At 40.3% G+C, this 21,141-nt stretch overlaps 2 protein-coding genes across 4 annotated transcripts in view; one reads left to right on the plus strand and one right to left on the minus strand.

Moving 5' to 3' along the window:
* LUZP1 (leucine zipper protein 1) overlaps nt 1-14,593 on the plus strand; it is a 121,522-nt gene extending 106,929 nt beyond the window's left edge. Inside the window, exon 5 of the transcript XR_010411061.1 lies at nt 283-14,593. The gene's annotated coding sequence lies outside the window, so the exon portion shown is untranslated. The remainder of the gene's footprint in view (nt 1-282) is intronic.
* Nucleotides 1-21,141, minus strand: part of KDM1A (lysine demethylase 1A) — a 61,218-nt gene that overhangs the window by 3,015 nt on the left and 37,062 nt on the right. For all 3 annotated transcript variants that reach the window (XR_010411063.1, XM_045898480.2, XM_045898479.2), the window contains 9 exons: nt 20,332-20,426; nt 10,052-10,194; nt 9,594-9,684; nt 8,233-8,367; nt 7,399-7,472; nt 6,398-6,509; nt 2,956-3,088; nt 1,047-1,234; nt 544-658 (listed from right to left, as the gene is read on the minus strand). Coding sequence is in view for 2 of the 3 variants with exons in the window: in XM_045898480.2 (XP_045754436.1) it covers nt 544-658; nt 1,047-1,234; nt 2,956-3,088; nt 6,398-6,509; nt 7,399-7,472; nt 8,233-8,367; nt 9,594-9,684; nt 10,052-10,194; nt 20,332-20,426 (1,086 nt within the window). In the remaining variant the exon portion in view is untranslated. The remainder of the gene's footprint in view (nt 1-543; nt 659-1,046; nt 1,235-2,955; nt 3,089-6,397; nt 6,510-7,398; nt 7,473-8,232; nt 8,368-9,593; nt 9,685-10,051; nt 10,195-20,331; nt 20,427-21,141) is intronic.

Genomic DNA, 21,141 nt, shown 5'->3' on the forward strand with positions numbered 1-21,141 from the left:
CAGAGGCCCTGAAGTAGAAGACATGAGATTTACACACACACACACACACACACACACTACATAAACATTTTAAGCACCACAGAGAAGAGCAATCCAATTACAGAAGAAATTAAAATAGGAGGTAGGAGTTCGATACATTCTGAAGGACGTGATCAAAGATTCAGGGGCCGGTCAGATACAGAAGTCTGAGAATAAGGAATACAAGTTTCCCCCTATGGGAAGCTTCCCTGGTTCTGTGCCTCCTGCCTGGGTTGATTCTTCTTTTTATGTTCTCTTTTGCAGCGCCCTGGGCTTTCACTCTGACCCTCTACTTATGGCCCTGTTCCTAGAGAGCTCACCTACTTAATGTATTTCCCACTAGGATATGAACTCCTTGACGGCGGGTATTTTTTTTCCAATATCCCCAGCACCTACCAGGAATTTCTGGAATTGTTGGTTGAATTAATGAAAAATCAAGACATACATATTTGAGAAAACCCAGAATATCCCTAATTCTCTATTCCTGTAAGGATATGAAAAAGATTAAAACCAGGAAGCAGTTACCTTTATAGAGGTTCCAGAAGAGGAAGAGCTCACCCCTGCTGGCCGTCGTACTGCCAACATGCCCAAACAAATTGACACTTGGATCCCAGAACACACGGTCAAAACACAGTACTACCTGTGGTTAAAAAAGAAAAAAGGAGCCCAGGAACTGATGGCAGGGCTCGGAGAACACGGCTTTAAGCACAGCTGTGCCTCACTCAACAGGAAAGACTTCTCAGACCTTACTGAAGTTTCTTCTGATCTCCTCTCAGTATGAGCCTAGAAATCCCTAGCATGAATGTATTCCTTAAAACAACATTTAGAGTTATCTGTGTTTTTCTGGGCTTAGGTCCCAGAAGACTTGGTCCTCATATACATATAATTAGGCACTGAAATGAATGAACTGACAGGCCTCTCACCCTGATCTCACAGAGCTGAGAGCATAGCAAAATACACAAAAATATAAACCCCTATCTTCTCTGACTGCACAACAGGTATGTAGAGAGAGGCCCAGGGCAAGTTACCTTGTTAAGGTTGCCAAATCCCATCCTTTGGACTGCAGATGTTTTCCACTCAGGAAGAGGCGGCACGAACTGAACAGCTGGGGGCTGCTGCTTCAGCACACCCAAGGGGAGGGTACAGAGAACTGCATCACACTTATAAATAAAGGTCTGGCTTGTGGAGCGGGTATTCACAGCGATCACCTCACATCCTAGAGATGTCAGAGGGAAAAGACCTTACTGGCGATAAGGATGGTACTGAACATTCACTGCATGGTAGAATCTACACACTATCTCAGTTAATTCTTACCCTAAGTGTATGGAGTCTGTTCTCTTCACTTTTTAATAGAAGAAAACCAACGTGGCGGCGAAGTAACTTCAGACAAGGCCGCATGGGTCCTAACTGCCAGGATTCAAATGCTAATAGTCCACTTCAGAGTCCGGGCTCTTCACCGTGTACTTGTCTTACCTTCCTGATACAGTGGTGATCTTCTGGGCTAATCCAAGAGCCTTATTATTTACCAAGGGTTAAGTAAATTTAGACCAAAGTGAAGAATAAAGGTCTGTAACAACGAAAGCAGTGCCTCTCCATGGTGGTTAGGTGCTTACTAAGGACCAGGAGAGGAACGACCCCAGGAGACCATGGTGCGGATCTATGGGATGCCACTAGGGTGCAGAGCGTGCTGTTCTGGAGAAGGAACTGTGACGCCTAGTTTGCCAGAGTCTGAATAAAGCTCAGAGTGGACCACAGAATAGGCACTGAAAAGAGGTTACTGTTATTCTTCCTCATTTGTGTTTTTTTCCTTCAATAAGTACCTATTTATAGAATTTCAGAAAATACATAAACAGCTCAAAATTGGTATGAGAACTCAGTTCATGTCCACTTTCTCACTTTCTTCACCTGCCTGCAAATGGCTATTTAAAAGCCACAGGTCTCAACATCAACTAGAAGCTGCAAATGAAGGGGAAATCAAATGGAAAACGGTTTTAGGGGTTGTAAAAAAAGAATATCTGCAGTAATCTCGGCAGTTCTAGAAAAGCAGCCATGAAGGGCAAGCAAGGTTGATTGCCATATCTCCACTTGTCATGAGGGCCCTGGGGGGAGGGGCGGGGGGGACTAGCTATCATCAAGAGTTCTAGACTATTAATTCCAAAGGTGGGTGGACAGCGGGTTCTCTGTACTCTACATTAAGTGTGCCCTGAAACCAGCAACAGTGAGCACTGAGCCTTCTGCCTGTGGGAATCAGGGCAATTCCATCTTTGAAGTCTGATACTGCTCCCAGTATCAGAAACCAGATTGAGCAGTTAGCCCACCTGAACAGGAAAGGCTAGAATGGATCCAAAGAGCAAGACACAGATAGTAAAATACAAGGAGTGGGTCCCACTGTGCCCAGAGGCCAAAATCCTGGTCTTTTAAGAATATACTCAGTCGGGCGCCTGGGTGGCTCAGTCGGTTAAGCAACTGCTCCTTCGGCTCAGGTCATGATCCTGGGGTCCTGGGATCGAGCCCCATGTAGGGCTCCCTGCTCAGCAAGGAGTCTGCTTCTTCCTCTCTTCTCCCCCTGCCCCGGCTCATGCTCACTCACTCTCGCTTTCTCTCTCTCAAATAAATGAATCTTAAAAAAAAAAAAAACCACTCAGCAAAAATTAGGTCCAAACTCACTGGCAGTTGTTAACAAAGTAACTCAAGTACAAATTGGAAACTTGCCTCAATTTTCCGGTTTACGCAATGATGGATTAGAATGCCCAAAGGCTCTAGAGGCTCAATCCTTTTGTCAATGCAGATTTTTAAAATTAGGGTTCATAGTTTATATGATATGACATTTCAACAGGAAATGTACCTAACATTTTTTTCTGTAGGTCAAACTCAACAAAAGATCAGTACCGTGTTTCAGAGTAAGAGACTTATCGCCCCAGTGAAGCAGGGACGTACCCGAAGCCGTGTAGCGAACCTGCCGCACCGCTGTGTTCAATTTAATGTCCAGGCCTTCCGCTAAAGCCACAGGTACACAGGAGTAGCCATTCCTCACTGTCAGGTGGCTGCCAGTAAACTCAAAGTCGTCATCCTAAAGAGGAGAGAAAAGTCCATCCATTTTCTTAACTTAATGCCATACATCCTGAGTTCTGTAAGATTAAGACTGAAAAACAACAGTTTGTGGAAAACAGTCAATATGCTAAGGCAGAAATTAAAAAACCAGCACTCAGTATTCAGTTACAGCTATCCCAGGAAACTAGAGAAAAAAGAAAAAATGCTTAAATGTCCCTAATGGCCACCTCTGGGCAGTGAGATTAGGGCAGTTTCTTCTTCCCTAGATTGAGTTTTCTCCTCATAGTCCAACACCCAACCTCTCAGTCCAGACTATCCAAGAGGGTGGGGGATGGGATCTCTCGAAGAAAGAGGATTCAATAAATTCAGATGTATGTTTGGCTTTTGAATGCATTACAGATTTGGTAGAATATCAGATTCACCATCCTAATCACATCTTCTTTACCTAAGAACAAAATCAGTTTTTATTTCTTAAACTTACAGGCTTGAAAGATGAGGAAGACTTCCAAAACTAAAGTTGGTCAAACTAGATAAAAACAATCTGGGATTATAAAGACTGGCCTAAGAGGATCCATATAGTAAAGAAGTCAGCATTTGGCCTGGAAGGATTCCCAAAATGATCTTATTTCTTTGAATCTACTGAAAACTTTTCTGTGTAGAGAAATTTTTGAAGGCTAGTCAATTTTCTAATTTCATGAAATTTCTGGGAGAAAACACAGCATGATTCTTTTGAATTACATAAAAATACTGGGTTGGCAGAACTCTCACTACTTAGTGACTGATTCATCTGCTCCCCATACCGATCAGTTCAAATCACCCACATTCAGAATTTAGTAAGATTACGAATGGATACATATTGAAACTTCAAATGATAAATCAGTGATGAGGAAGGGTCTAATTTAGTATTACAGGGGGAAAAACAACAACAAAAACAACTGGGAATTCTCTAAGATTTTTACCACTAACAGGTCCAATCCTCTAAGTCAAACACTAAAGAATATGAAGGTATAACCTAAAGATTAAGAATGCAAACTAGGGGCGCCTGGGTGGCTCAGTTGTTAAGCATCTGCCTTTGTCTCAGGTCATGATCTCAGGGTCCTGGGATCGAGCCCTACATCGGGCTCCCTGCTCCACGGGAAGCCTGCTTCTCCCTCTCCCACTCCCCCTGCTTGTGTTCCCTCTCTCGCTGGGTCTCTCTCTGTCAAATAAATAAAATCTTAAAAAAAAATTTTTTTTCAAACTAATTTTACAAGGAAAATGTACAATGGAAATGAAAATATGTAAGTAAAAATGTAACATTTACTTCTGTAGTCTTAGGTCTGGCCAAAGTCTCAGATTTAGAGATTGATCTTTAATATCTAAGAAGCCCTGTGATTTCTCACCAGTTCAAGAGTAACTCACATTTAAAATACATAAGAATAATTTGACAAAAGATGGGTAAAACCTGTACATTGAAAACTGTAAAATATGGCTGAAAAATATTAAAGAAAACCTAAATAAATGGAGAAAGATACCATGTTCAAATCCCAGTACCAATCAAAATCCCAGAAGGTATTTTTTTTAATAGAAATTGACAAGCTGATTCTAAAATTTTTATGGAAATACAGAAGACCTAAAGTAGCCAAAATGATTTAAAAAAAAGTTGAAGAACTTACACTCTCCTAATTTCAAGATGTACCATAAAGCAACAGTAATCAAGACAATATGATAGGGGCATGTGGACAAATGAATGAATAGGAAGGAGTAACCACAGTCTCACACATGGTCAACTGATTTTCAAAAAAGGTGCCAAGACAAATGAAGAAAAAGGATGGTGCCAGAATAATTAATTAGATAACCATATGGAAAAATATGAACCCTACCCTCATCTCTCATTGTACATGAAAATTAATTTAAAATGAATCATAGACCTAACATTAGAGCTAATAAGTCCATAAAACTTCAGGAAGAAAACAAGAGAAAATTTAGTTATCTAAGTTTAGACAAAGATTTTTCAGGATACAAAAAGCACAAAGATTATAGAGAGTTGAGGAAATAGGAACTTCATAAAATTAAAAAGTTTTGTTCTTTGAAAGATACCATTTAGAAAATGAAAAAGGAAGCTGTGGACTGGAGGAAAATATTTACAAAGGAATTGTATAAATACTGACAAAGGAATTGTATCCAGGATCTAAAGAACAGAACATAATGAACTCTTACACAATTTAGTAAGAGATCAACCAGATTTTAAAATAATGGGCAAAAGATCAGAACAGACTTTTCACCCAAGAACTGACATACAAATGACCAATAAGTACACGAAAAGGTGCTTCACACCACCCATCATTCAGGAAATGCAAATTACCACTACAATGAAATGTACCATACACCCATTAGAATGGCTAAATTTTTAAAAACTGGCAGTACCAAGTGTTGGTGAGGATGTGAAACAACTAGAACTTTCATACACTGCTGGTGGGAATGCAATTTAGAATAATTTGGAGTTTCTTATAAAGTTAAAGATCTATGTAAGACCCAGCAATTTCACTCCTAAATATACCCAAAAGAAAGATGTGAATGTTCATAGCAGCTCCAGTCATTTATAGCCAAAAAAAAACTGGAAACAATCCAAATGTCCACCAATGTACCAGCGTATGGATAAACAATCTATGGCACATCCATACAACAGACTACTACTAAACAACGAAAAGGAACAAACCACTGATATCTCAACAACAAAAATGAATCTCAACAACTTTGCTAAGTGAAAGAAATTGCACACAAAAGGCTGGCGCCTGGGTGGCTCAGTCGTTAAGCGTCTGCCTTCAGCTCATGTCATGATCCTGGGGTCCTGGGATCGAGCCCCACATCGGACTCCCTGCTCAGCAGGAAGCCTGCTTCTCCCTCTCCCACTCCCCCTACTTGTGTTCCTGCTCTTGTTATCTGTCAAATAAATAAATAAAATATTAAAAAAAAAAAAGCTACATTCTGTATGATTATATACCGTATTTGTTCAATTTATATGTAATTCTAGAAAAGCAAAACTACAGTGACAGACAGGAAAATCAGGGGTTGTCTTGGGCCAGGAGTGGGAGGGCTGGGACTGACTACAAAGAGGCAAGGGAGAACTTTCCAGGGTGGAAATGTTCTTTATCTTCATTGTGGTGGTGATTCATGACTATGTACCTTTGGCAAAACTTCAAACTGTTTGCTTAAAATAGGTAAATTGTACTGTAATGTAAATTCTATTTCTTAACAAAGCTGTTTAAACACACACATACAAATTAAGTTTCTCCTAAGAGCCCTTTCAAAGATGTGTGCAACAAAATAAATGATAAAGGAATTTTACCTGATCCCAATGTTTAAGGGAGAGTGTAGAGAGAGGTGTGGCATTAGCAAATTCAAGATTTGCAAAATGCCAATCAAGTATTTGTCTGTCTCTTGATGAGAGATACACGTCACTGCAAAATGAAAACAGAGGAGCGCAGGTTATTTAAAGGACTACTATTCTCAGTGGGCTGATGGGGACAATCTCAGTAACTGAGGAAACCTAAGCCTGGTACTGTGCCTTATATAAAGAAATTATAAGTCAAAAAATAGGACCTTATCTGTCTTAACTCCTTTATTACTGGTGCTGAGAGCAGTGCCAAGCTCACTACATAAAACAAATTACTATCAGGCTTCATTTGTCTTGGCAGGGGTGGGGAGACAGGGCGCCTGGGTGGCTCAGTCGGTTAAGTGTCTGCCTTCAGCTCAGGTCCTGATCCCAGGGTCCTGGGATGGAGCCCCACACTGGGCTCCCTGCTCAGTGGAGAGTCTGCTTCTCCTTCTCCCTCTCCCCCTGCTTGTGCTCTCCTCTCCCATTCTGTCAAATAAATAAAAATCTTAAAAAAAAAAAAATTATCGGTACCTGGCATTATAAAAGCGTTTTTGTTTTATAAATAATGATTTTTTTTTTTAAAGCAAGAATGGGTAGCATCCCCAACTCCAGAACAGAGTAGATATACTGGAGGCCAGATACACCATGAAGCACAGTATTCACTATCAAAAATCCAATGGAAACAAAGTATAATACTTTCCTAGTCCTCAGAATTATGGGAATTTAAAGCAATACCACATTCTATTCCACTCACAGGAAAACAGTATATTTCATTCAAATATCAGATCTTATAGAGAAAGGTTATCTTTTCAAAAACAAATATATTTAAATATTTTGGACACTCCTACACATTAAAATTATAATCCATTCACTGGACATAAATAAAACCCACAGTGCTTTGTAATTTTCCTTCTAAATATAACAAAGAACAGCAAAAGCTATCCCTCTGAACATTTGTGTGTTTTCCTCACCTTGGGGGATTGGCTTCCAATTCTTGAAGTTTTTCTTCTAACTTTCCTTGTGTTTCAGTTAATTCATCATATTCCTGATAAAATGAAGAGAACTGGGTTGATCTTAATGAGTCAGAGACCAACCTAGTTATTTATACCACAAAGTGTAAGACCTGGACCACCTGCCTATCCAGGTCGTATCTGTGAGTATGCCTCAGGCTAAGGCTGGATCAGGGCTCAGGGATGGTTGTTCTTGGAGACAAGTTACAGTGTGAGCCCAGAATGAAGATGGGGTGTGGAGGAGGGAGCGGGCATGCAGCAGGAGGAGATAAAGGAAGAAGAGCATACTAGTATGCTACAAGTAAGAGTGAAAAAGAATAGCAAGTACCACTTCCTGTGCATTTACCATGTCCCTAGCATGGGATAAAGCACTTAAGATCCCTTACAAAGAAGTATTAACACTGTGTCACAGATGAGGTGATTAAGGAATCTAAGATCCCATGGCTAAGAGATAACTAAGTTAGGGATTTCAACCAGACAGTTTGATACCAAATGACTGAAGTCTATGTTATCATTATTCTAAACTGACAGCAGTAAACTATGACAGGGAGCTAAACTAAAATGTAAGTAAGTTAAAGTATAAGACTGAAAACAAAGTAGGAATTCTGCAGAAAAAGCAGATCTCAAACTAAACTAATCCATTCAGTCCCCTTGGTTCCTGTGTACCAAACCCTCTTCTTCTTACCACAGGCACCTGTGATTGGTTAGTGATTCTCCCTTTTCCAAAGTTTCCCAGATCTATATTCTTTCTTAGGATCCCAAGGGAAACCACCTAGGCATGTATGTATACCATACCTTGCACAGGGCAGTCAGATCCCTGTGTTTGCTTTTCACTAAGAACTCGGCAGTGATATCTCTGGGTGGCTTGACCTCAGATGCTTCTTTGTATTGCTGATGGAGTTCTTTAATTTTCTCTTTCAAATTTACCATCTAAGAGGGAAAAATACAAATTTACCATTTCAGATAGTGATGTAATCCATCTCCAAATCACATGCTTCAGTTCCTCCCCTAAACTGCTAGTGTACCAAAACAGGTTACAATGCAAGGTTCCTGAAACTCTTAAATATCTCTTCTATATGATGACATTTTAGAATAGGAAAAAAAATCCTGTATGGTTCAACACAGAGGTATCACATCATTATCAGAGAAGTAAGATCATTTCTGTCTTCCAAAACAAATGGAGAACGAGGAGTGTTCCATTAATTTAAAAACATATGTGTATATATATATATACACATACAAAAATCAAATTCCAGGAAAAACAAAGCACCACTTAAACTTATTGTTTTGGGGAACAAATTATTATGATTTGTTTTCTAAATTATGTAAAGGCTAAATCACCACACAGAACCTTCCAGAGCCATTCCTAATGTTAGTCTCTCAGCTTTCTGATGGTACTGGGTCTCACAGCTATCCTGCCAACTGGCTGTTCTCCAGCCTCTCTGCTCATTTCACACATGCCACACACAATCCATGAAGAAGGTGGGCACAGACCTCTTCTCATTTGACAAGATGAAAAAACAAGGCACAGTGAGAGAGTGAGGCAAGAGTCTGGTCACAAGATACACCCAGATTTTGCATCAAAAAGCTCCCCACAGGAGCTGTCCCGCTTCATGTTTTCTCCCTAAGCTGATAATACGTTTGCAGCTGGTAGGATGAAGAGAAAACAAATGGTTTCCCAGACTGGAACCAGGCCTCTGCGAAGTGGTGGGAAAGAAGAGCCCTCAGCAGACATACCACTGAGGACTAGCCCCATAACTGGCACCTCAAGTGAAATAATTATGGCAATGAATTATGGTCCTGGCTGCAGACCTGTTGTCCCCATCAGTGGGATTTGACCCCAGCGCAACTGATCTCCCTCTCATCACAGAATCCAGCAGACGGCACTGGGCTAGCTTTGCCAAAGGGAACCTGACACAGAAAAAGATCTATTTCCCCTGGCAATAATTTGCCAATAATACCATACTGAAAGACTGACAGATAAAAACCGTGCCTTTTGTTAGTCACTATTATTATTATTATTTTTTAAGAATAATGAGTCCCAGCTGCGCGGACCTTCTCTCCCCCAGAAGAAAAAAAACGAAACTGAGAATTTCTAAAGCCATGCCCCCCACCCCCAATGCATCTTCAGCTTTGAAGAAAATATAAAATTTTACCTTATTAAGAAGTTCTTTCAACTCCTCCTGAGTCTTCACTATCTTCTTCCAATGTTCAATTTGCTCATCTTTGACATGCTTTTCTTGCAACCTAAAAGAGACAATACATATGCCTTGGCCACAAAGCCAGCTTTGCAGCCCAAGATAGGAACCCATCAAAAACATTCAAGGACATCAAAGCCCACTGAAATTTCTAAAACTTTGGAACAAGAAAGTTGGTGGGTGGCAAATTATTTTCTAGGCTATGTTAAATAATATAGTTCAGTACCATAAAAGCTGTGAATTTTAGAATTGAGAGGGGCCTTAAGGATCATTCTTTTTTAAATGGTTTTGAGATTTAAATTCACACGAAAGTAAGTGAAAACTAGCTCAAATAAGACTTGCTAAAAACCTTAAAGCATAAATAGCAAATCTCTAAATGGAATTCACTATACAACAAGCAGTATCAAAGTACTTACTGAATGACAACTTCCAATGCCTGGCCAAGGGACACAGGCTTATTATTGAGGACATTGAAGTCTAGCTGATGACTAAGGTAAGACGTAGCTTCTAGCAACCGGTTAAACTCTTGCTCTACCATTTCATCTTTCTCTTTAGGAACCTGAAAATTCGAAGTATAGCAGAGTTGGTCCTTATAAGACTAAACGTAACCATCCATGAAAACACAAATGCTCTACAGTTTAAAAGGTCAAAATATGTACCTCAAAGGGGGAACTTTGAGGACAATGATTCCAACTTTCTTTTCTATGAAGTGGTCAATTCCATTAAATGAGGTATGAAATGTTTGGCCCTAATATTTTCTATTCTCCCAATTTTGCCCTCCGAGCTGGGACTCCACCTCTATTAACAGCCATAGGATTCACACTGGGTGCTAACTGGTGCTAACTGAAGTTACGTGGAGCACAAGGTGTCCTGGAGCTGACATGCACTGAAAGAAGCTGGGCCGACATGCAAATGACACACTGGAGAAGTCTCAGAGAACAAAAACTATGTCAACACACCTGAGGACCCTCCAGAATAAGGGCAGGATGGAAAAATAAGAAGCCCAAGGTATTGTCTTTCCCTCAAAGATGAATTTCAGGTGGGAGTAGGGAAGAGAGAAGTGAAATTCACGACTATTAATGAGAACACAATAGCACCTTCATTCTTTTGCAGAGTAACAGTGTTTTATGGCACCAATTAAGTTCAGAGTTGAATATCCAAAGCTCTTAGACTATGAGTGACTGAGGTACCAGGTCTGGCTCACTACTGTGCAGGAAGAGAGCAGACTGCAAAGCAGATCATCAAGCTGCAAGACCACATTCCTAATCCCTGCTGTGCCCCTGCCTGTTGATATCATCAGTTAGTCGACCCAAATCCCTCTGCTACCGCTTAATTCAGTCCTAAAGCAAACTGCATCTGCAATTTTACTGAATTCACGGTAGTAGCAAGAAGGAAAAAGCGTATCTAAGGCAAGCATGTCTAAAGCAAGCATCTCTTGCCAGAATAAACTGGGCATCAACTGGGAAGTGGGATTCAAAATACGGAATTTTACTTTACAGCCAACCTAAAATTGGTAATAAGAAGACAGCATTAAAGAAAGTTCTAATAAACATTAAGGCCAAGGAGGAGTGCAGGGGTAACTTGTGGATGAGATCATTTGAAATGATTCTACCTCTCATTTGAAATGCCTTAGTTTTAGCCCTTTCCAATTAAAGAGACAATTTTTAAGGCACTAGTCTCTTTCCCTTCACTGAGGAGTTGCACAAGTAACTCTATAAGATGAGCCACGGTGTGGCAAAAGAATATGGCAAGAAGTACAATCTGCACCCAAAAAAGAAAGGGAAAAGGACTGCACCTCTCTTTTGGAACTGTAAATATGACACCATAACGGACCCAATCAGAATCATATTCTAAAGCATCAAATTCTAAAAGGCCAAAGATGGGAGCAATCAGGAAATCTTTATGAATTAGAGAATCCCCCTTGGCCTAAGAAATATAAATCCCTGAGAATCTTCTGGTTTATGTTGAGAAATAAGGCAGAGAATCAGACTTTGGATGTTTGGTGCCCTTTATATATGAGTGGTACCTAAGACATGGTGGCTCAAACACATCTGGCCTACCCATTCAACTCCATGGCCAAAGGAAGGAGCTCTTGGGTGACATCCCTACTTGTTCTGATTACACAGCTATCAGAGCTGATGGATGAGACCCTTTTGGTCAGGAAGTTCATTTACTTTCTCGTCAGCTGCTTTTCCTCAGTGATGTGATGGGTCACATACAGAGCAGCTCAAAGCAATGCTGAAATTTTGCTCAGTGTGATTCCTGCAATGATGTTACCAAAGATGGTTCTAGAAACTCTAAATTCGGTGTTTCTTTAAAAAAGGAAACAATTGCATTTTTAACACAAAATCTATATAGTTATGAGACCTTAACTGATCCCAGATGCCATGTGCATGACTGCTTTTCCTGGAATACAAAATAGTGATATTTCTATGTGTGACTTCAAAAATGCCTAGCAAGAGGATGCTATAGAAGCAAGAGGGACCAGATCACATGTGCTCTGCAATAGGGCAGAATGTGCCAATACACAGTGTGCAAATGGTACAGATTAAAGCTCTTCCAGTGTCAACTGGATGGCTTGCTTCAGACAAGCTTTAATCTCTATAGCTAGGGTGACAGTCACATAGGGAAGTTCATACTGAAAAAGTACGCAGCACTCAGGCTCAGTAACTGGGGTCCAGGGTGTGTGGTAGAGAAACATTTAAAGGGACACTGTCAAGGTTAGAGGGACCAAATTTGACCTTTTGTTTCTTCCCTCTGTTTGCTGAGCAGCCCACTTGATTCATAACACTTTCCCCTTCAGTCCACCCACCCCCCCCCCCACAAAAACCTTTTTACATGCGCTTTCAATGACAAAAACTCAAATGGCACCAGCCCAACATATAGGCGCAACTCTACAACAACAAACCAGTGTGAATGTATGATGGAGAGGATCTTTGGAAGGGAAAGATCTAAGTTTCAAGCTTTTAATGGGTTATTGTAAACAGTGAAGAAAATGATTTGAAAAATTATTAAAAAAAAAATACCTTGACAGTGTCCTTTTAACCAGTGCAGCAGAGAGAGAAATAAACTGTAAATAACAGCCCAACAGCCACGTCAAGTTAAGTTTTGTATGACAGCAGTAAAATCAAGGCTTTAAACACACAGCATGACAGAAGCATTCTGTTAGCTCAGAAGCTGCAACCACCAGAGAAACAAGGAATAGACTGTAGAGAGACCAAAATGGGAAAGTCAAGGCACAGAAATGGGCAAAAGAAAGGCAGTTTGGGGGCGGGGGGTGTGAGGGTGGTAAAGGGAGATGGTGTCAGAAAGCAGTGAGGAATAAAGCAAAACTCAATAAAAAAGGAAAAACACAGAACAGTAACAAGAACAACAAAATCAAACAAACAAAAACCAAACCAAAAGATGACTGCCTCATCTGACTGACACCAGGATGACAGACTGCATCTCTGGCCCACTGACTGGGTCCACTGCTCTAACTGGAGACTCCACTCTCCAGAATATGAGAGACAGCACTTAGGCCCCACCCATTTTCCACCTAGTTAAGCAATTTTAGGACTGTTGCCAGAGAGACCAGGGATAACATTCAAACCTGGATTTTGTTCCCATTAACTTTAGAATTCCACTTTGAAATTAAAGAAATATTTGGAAAATAGCAGATATTTGTCAATTAGGAAACCAACAATGATGGGGGAAAAACCAAAATGTATTTTTGATATACTTAAATCTTGAATCTGTTTCTAAAATTAAACTAGTCAGATATGTTCTATTTGACATACTCAGACAATGAAAAGAACTTTAGCAACTGACTAGCCCCTGAGCACCTCTTAAGTACGTATTTCAGGTCACTGCCCTCTCCTCGGTGAGAACCCTCAAACTGTTAGTTCCATAAATAATTATGGAAAGGAGCTGAAATATTGGCAATCTTTAAACACAAGTCGCAATAATTTTCTTAAATTGCATCCTGAGAAAGGAACTCAGTAAATGACTGGAAGGGGCTAAGCACCATGTCTGATGGCAGCTGGATTTCTATGACAACATACTGAGGAGCTAAAACAGCAAACTAAGCAGGGAAAGTATCTTTGATATTGTTCTCTAGCAAAGACTCAAACAAAAAGGCTATCACTTGAAGCAGACTTTTTTTTGAAACATTTTGATTACGACTTTTCAAAGCCATTTATTTCTCTATGAAAGGCCCCAAATAGTTCCTTCAATCTAAGAATCTGGTGTGTCTCACTACTCTAAATAGGTACAATCCTGACTGCTTTGGTCCTGTAGAGATTATATGGAGCATCCCTGAGCGTGGCTGAGCGAAGAGCAGCCTGGGTATCTAACTCATGCAGAGTAAATTTAGGGAGAGCCAAGTGACTTTCCGGACAGGGTCCTAATCCTGCAGGAAGTCATTTCAGAGGAAGGACAGCTCTCCTCAGTTCTACCTTTGGTTACATTCTATCATCACAAACCCTTTAGGCCTTCAAAACCCTGTCCATTTCTCTTGCTTCCAGGGTGCATAAGCTCTCCAGCAGCAGAGCAAAATGGAGTTAGGTGCACTTAGGTCCTGGGCACCCAAAGGCTGGAGATTTAGCCAGAGAAATCCTCAGGAAGAATAACACAATGAAAAAACAGCTGTAATGTAACCTGGCCAACAGAAGCTACAGTAAATCTCTGCCTCTCCCATTCCCATGCACTTCTAGAATTAAGATTAAGATTAGTTCCTTTGGTGGGCGCCTGGGTGGCTCAGTTGGTTAAGCGACTGCCTTCGGCTCAGGTCATGATCCTGGAGTCCCTGGATCAAGTCCCACATCGGGCTCCCTGCCCGGCAGGGAGTCTGCTTCTCCCTCTGACCCTCCCCCCTCTCATGTGCTCTCTCTCATTCTCTCTCTCTCAAATAAATAAATAAAATCTTAAAAAAAAAAAAAAAAAAAGATTAGTTCCTTTGGTAAAACCTGGAAGAAAAATTTACATCTGAAGAGTCTCTAATTCCCAGATTCCCAAATAACTAAAAGAAATGAGATATCCTTAAAGGGAGAATAAGAACAGGAATATCCTTAATCCAAATAAAATTATGATTCTATAAATGGAGACGGTTGTCCACCCCCACTTTTTTTACCTCATTAGAAATCATTTAGGGGATATAAATAATGGACTTCTCTAAAGCAGTAACTAAGCTGCGTGGAGAAGGCACACACAACATGTCTGAGTTCACTCTAGCAGTTTCTAGCACACAGTAGAGGTGCTCTGTAAATTCTTATGAAATGAATAAATTAATAAAGTTTGGAAAAGCAAAGTTAGTATTATATTTGAAAGGAAGTAACTATTTTGCAACTTTAGGAACATTAAAGGAAGGCATGAGATTTTTACATTTATAAAAAAGCAGGGATTAGATTTTAAAAGGTAGAGAAAAACCACCTTCAAAATGCCAAACCTTGGGATGCCTGAGTGGCTCAGTAGGTTAAGCATCTGCCTTTGGCTCAGGTCATGATCTCAGGGTCCTGGGATCAAGCCTCACGTCGGGGCTCCCTACTCAGCAGGGTGTCTGCTTCTCCCTCTCTCTGCCTCTCCCCCCTGCTCATTCTCTCTAATAAATAAGTAAAATCTTAAAAAAAAAACAAAAACAAAAACTGTTTCCACAAAGGAATAGGAAAACTGAAAAGGCCAGACGGCCTGTGTCAAAAGTATAACTAACCTAAGCACCACTCCATATGAATTCAAATGACAACTTGCTGAATTGAGGTAGGTATGGAGTATACCCAATTAATGGCATTAATGGCCTTCGGAAAAGACCTGGCACTCTTTACCTTTCAAGTGTATCTTTCTTCCTCACAACAGCTGAGCTATTATTCCCAAGAAGAAAATCAAGATCTGTTTCTCCACGTAGTTACTGAGTCTTTGGGCCTCATTTGGTAAAAACAAAAACAAAACAATGACTACAAAAAAACCCAACTCCCTCCCCCCAATAGAGACCAGAGATTTTATAATGCAAAATGGTATTGCACTGAAGTAATTTAAGATGCTGTTTCATTACTCAAAAAAGCCGAAACAAAACTAGAATTTAAAGCCCCTGAGTTACTAGTTGGTGTACAGGAGATACATAGAAAACATTTAGAGTTATATTTCCCCCATCTCCCCACCAATCCATGTTTTCAGTCTCCTCATGGTGACTCCCAAAATATTCCTGGAATATGAATTACCCTATTTCCCAATTATCTCCATATCCAGGTAAAGCTGATGACAGCACAGTCCAGAGTAGAACTCAATCATCAGTCAATGTGAGGGCAGCTGCTGTATTAGCTCTGTTTTTATAAGCTTGGAAGATGCTTCTATTCATAGGGACATCCTATATTAGAACCAAGTAAGAAAGCCCTTGTTCTAGTCATGTGGAGCCATAAACTTCTGTCAAAAACAAACAGAGAAGCTCGACATCCTAGCTGCCAACGCAGGACCAGAGAGAATAAAGTGAGCTCTTTCAGGGATTCTTGTGATTGTGATTAAAACAATAACAAGATAACAGAACAAAAACCACTTGCTATGTGATTTTTTTCATACAGCAGCAAAATGACTAAGTATGGTGATAGGTCCTTAAGACAATATTACAAATGATATTTGTCACTCTGAGTTAACTGCTCACTGCAGGAGGAGGGAACTGATTTCTACGTACTACCAACAGAACCATCAAATCACCCTCTTTTGCACTGAGGCTGTCCACAAAGAATGGAGGAGGACAATCCCATTTCATTCAACAGTTTACTAAAGAAAAATCAATGGTTGAGTGAATGTCCACTCTGAGGGGGTGGGGGGTGGGGTTCTTGTCTCCTTAGAGTAACTATTAAAAGAAAGCTCTTGGAGAAGGAGACTCAGCTGATGAGGAGTTGCATGCACTGACTCCAGTCCCCATCTTCTCTGAAATATAAGCCACATATGGCAGAACAAGTGCACGCATACCTCAGAAATACTGCAGGTCTGGCTCCAGACCACTGCAATAAAGTGAGTCAAATGAATTTTCTGGTTTCCCAGTGCATAAAGTTATGTTTACAATGTACTATAGTCTAAGTGTGCAACAGCATTATGTCTAAAAAACAATGTACATACCTTAAGTACTTTATTGCTAAAAAAATGCTAACCATCATCCAAGCTCTCAGTAAGTTGTAATCACTGATCACCTATTACCATAATAGATACTAATGAAAAAGTGTGAAATATTGTGAGAATTACCAAAATGTGACACAGTGAGCAAATACTGTTGGAAAAATAGTGCCGACAAACTTGCTCTATGCAGGATTGCCACAAATCTTCCATTTGTATAAAAAAAGGGGGGGGGCAGTATCTGCAAAATGCAATAAAGCAAAGCACAATAAAACAATGTACGCCTGTAACGGAATCTGATCTGGGATACCAAGCAATATATCCTGGGCTCTACAAATTATTGATTAGAACGATCCTAGGCAAACACCATGCCTGAGCTTTAGATTCTTCCCCTGCAAAATGAGAGAATGAAGCAACTAACCTACTTACTCCTCAGGTTTCCAAAGTCGAGAAACATATTTGTAATTATACACAAAATTAATGGAACTATAAGCTCTTAGTTCTTGTCCTGTAAGCCAAAAGCCAATCTACTAGTTAACAGCTGTCCATACCTACTCTGAACTAGACTACAAAAACATTAACATGACTTCTTATGTTTGATTAACTTAAGGCAAACAGAACTCAAAGCTGTTAAGAATTTTATCCTAAACTTGAGAGTGCTTGAAGAATCCTCCTTACCACTTGGCTACTGCACCAAAAATCAAACAAACTGACTTAGAGAAATCCTTTTGTAAAGATCAGAGTTGAATGACAACTACAAATTTCACTTGGAAAAATATCCCTACATACACAAAATGCTGAAAACGACACACCAGCTTAACGGAGGTTTGGTACAGTGCTCCTCAAAGGGCTGGTCCTGGTGAGATAAGGAGCTTATGCCAGATCATAACTAAAGCACCATTTCTTTCACTGGGAAGTCTTGCTACTCAGCCCAACTCCCCCAAATCATCATTTGAACTAACAGTGTGATTAATGATGTAGTTTATTTTACATTCGAGCACAAGCAACATATTTATCTCATCCCATACTGGAAACCAACAGCTAATTCATGAATTAGCAGCTGGGTGCAGGCCACACCTGAGGGGAATACTGGTATACTATTTAGAAACAAATGTTTTAAAAATGTGTTAAAGTTCTTCTAATACCAAGAAAGGAAGAGAATTTCTCTGGATATTTCTATTAGAAAAAAACTCTTTTTACTGTTACAAAGACTAAATAAACCTGCTCTATATTCGGGAAAGGCTAAAGAAAAAAACAGTGTCTCAATCATCAGTGATAACCTTTGGTGTGGATTCCATTACTTCTTGAGGACTAATGTAATATCCACCTCAGAAGCCCTGCTTCAATTCAATTCTCTACTGCCTATCTACCTAAAACACCCATCTGGTAATGTCACTTCTGCTCTCAACCCTCTGAAGTCCCAACCTACAAATCAGCCTAGTAAGCAACATCCTTCACCCTCAACTTGTTTTGTATCTTAGCCCCACCAGTACAATCCCAACCTCCTTCAGAGACTTCTTGGTCTTAAACCTTCCTCCACAGCCACATTAAGTCCTAAGCCACCTTCACAAATGCTCTCTTTCCCTCCATTTCTCTCCCCACTCTTGCACCTCCCACTTTCAGAGACTTTGACTCTTTCTCTCTCCTCCTCCCCACTGGCTCTTCCATAGCAATTTATCCTTTTATCTAACCCTTGGCACATCTGCCTTGTGTTACCGATATATGTATAAGCAGTATATTTCTGGTTGGGGTGTGGTTTTTTTTGAGGGGGTATACCACAGATTTTAATGACACGTATAATTCCCGATGCTCCTGGGTTCATAAGATATCTAGAGTCACCAGAATTTAAGACCCTTGAGAGCAGGGAATACATAATCAATGCTGAGAAGAATGCCTAGATTTTGGCAAATATTTTAATAAATACTTGCTGATTGACTGTGATTTGCTTTAAAATACTCCAGACCAAAAAAAAACCCCAAAAACAAAAAACCAAAGGGACTGAATAGACGCAACAAGACTAGAATAAATGAAAGTCCATTATTATACTATTCTTTCTACTTTTGTATGGGTTTAAAAATTTCCATAATAAGGGGGCACCTGGGTGGCTCAGTCGTTAAGCATCTGCCTTCGGCTCAGGTCATGATCCCAGAGTCCTGGGATCGAGCCCCGCGTCGGGCTCCCTGCTCTGCAGGAAGCCTGCTTCTCCCTCTCCCACTCCCCCTGCTTGTGTTCCCTCTCTCGCTTTGTCTCTGTCAAATAAATAAATAAAATCTTAAAAAAAAATCTTTTTTCCATAATAGGGATGCCTGGGTGGCTCATTTGGTTAAGCGTCTGCCTTTGACTCAGGTCACGATACTAGGGTCCTGGGATCGAGTCCCGCATCAGGGTCTCTGCTCAGCAGGCAGCCCGCTTCTCCCTCTGCCTGCCATTCCCCCTGCTTGTGCTCTCTTCTCTCTCTGATAAATAAATAAACTCTTAAAAAAAATTTCCACAATAAAAAGTTGGGAAACAATTATCTGTGTATAAGTCCCACTAGACTGTGGGCTCTTCTATGGCAGGGACTGTCTTACTCATCTCTATAGCCTTTACAGAGTAACAAAAGTTGATTGAATTGCTGAGTTAAGCTCTACTTCGTCCTTTTTCTCTTGTTCATTCTATTTTGTTTATTCTGCCAGAAGGTTGTCCCACCCCCAAAACAAGCCCTGGGAGGAATTTGAATCCAGAATGGTGAGGATAGGAGCCAAAGCATTCCCTTATGTCTGTCCTCTTCTGGTATGAACCCCACAAAGCCTAAAGGCTTTAGTGAGAATGTCCACTGGACCTAGCAGACTAAATTCAAGAGTTGGGATCTTACCACTTTTAGCCACAATAGCTAAACTGCCATATGCATCATGAATCCTCCCTTCCTCAAAATATAAAAATGATAACATGCTTATATCCTGAATGGTAAACTTGCTCATTCATGATAGGGGAGAGTTGGTAAAATTCTGAATATAAACTTTTGAATTGCACCCACCCCCCAAAATTAGGACTGACTTACATGGTCTAAGCCGTTCAACATAGTTGTTAAACTACTCTTACTCTCTCAGAGCAAACATCACTGCTATGCTACTGCCTACTAAGTATGGGAAGCTTCTATGCCTCTGGTCAACAAATATTTTAATCTACCTAAGTATCTGAGTTCAGTATTACCATTTGGCTATTAGTTCATCAAAATCTTGAACCTACACACACAAAACTGAAGTCATAAAGAGCACACAGAGCTAAAGCACATGATGAGAGGCACAATACAAAGAAATGAAGAATCAGGTGTCAATTCCACAGGTCTCTTAGTAGGTGGCCACAGCCAAATTAAAAAAAAAAAACAAAAAAAAACCTGTCTAGCTAGCCTTCGTTAAATGTCTAAAGATAAATGCCTAAATAAGCATGTAAATTTGCATATATGCAATAAGCCCTTCCTATACAGCTCATAGTTAAGGAACAATCAGAAAGTCACAATTTCTACCCTCAGTTCATACAGATATGCGTGTATATTCATCCACACATTTTCCCCAAATTGTTATTTCAACTGAACCAAAGAAATTTTGAAAAGTTCTGTTTGTCCTCAACTTACAGCTTGTCCATTGGCTTCATAAAGTGGGCATTTTTGCTTGATCTTGGCCAATTCCATATTTACTTGTTTGCTGACCACAGCCATGGGATTCCCTCCTAAAAAAAACTCAAACTATTAAATTCAACATATCTATGAAAAGAGAACACATCAAAGCAAAAGTATTTTTACTTGAAATTTAAAATACTCAAAGTTTTGGGTATGTGAATTATAGATTAAAAAAATGCCCAGTAAAATAATATGTAATATATGAAATATGTAAGATAAGCATAAAGAAGCAAAAAATTACCTATAACCCCATGTTAACTTTTTTTTTTTAAGATCTTATTTATTTATTTTGACAGAGAGAGAGAGAGAGAGAGAGAGACAGCAAGAGAGGGAACACAAGTGGAGGGGTGGGAAAGGGAGAAGCAGGCTTCCCGCAGAGCAGGGAGCCCGACGTGGGGCTGGATCCCAGGACCCTGGGATCATGACCTGAGCCGAAGGCAGACGCTTAACGACTGAGTCACTCAGGCGCCCCCCATGTTAACTTTTTATTATAGATTCTAGGGGCGCCTGGGTGGCTCAGTCGGTTGGGCATCTGCCTTCAGCTAGGGTCATGATCCCAGGGGTCCTGGGATCGAGCCCCACGTCGGGCTCCCTGCTCAGCGGGGAGCCTGCTTCTCCCTACCCTCCTCCCCCCCCGGCCAATGCTTTCTCTCTCTCAAATAAATAAAATCTTAAAAAAAAAAAAAAAATTTATTATAGCTCCTTCTAGATTTTATGTGCATAAAATTATAGACACACACAGAGAAGGATCACAATGCATGTACT

The sequence above is a fragment of the Mirounga angustirostris genome, unplaced genomic scaffold (assembly GCF_029215605.1).
Source record: "Mirounga angustirostris isolate CCGP_5_RB_7025 unplaced genomic scaffold, mMirAng1.0.hap1 SCAF_4, whole genome shotgun sequence".
In the NCBI taxonomy this organism is placed as follows: domain Eukaryota; kingdom Metazoa; phylum Chordata; class Mammalia; order Carnivora; family Phocidae; genus Mirounga; species Mirounga angustirostris.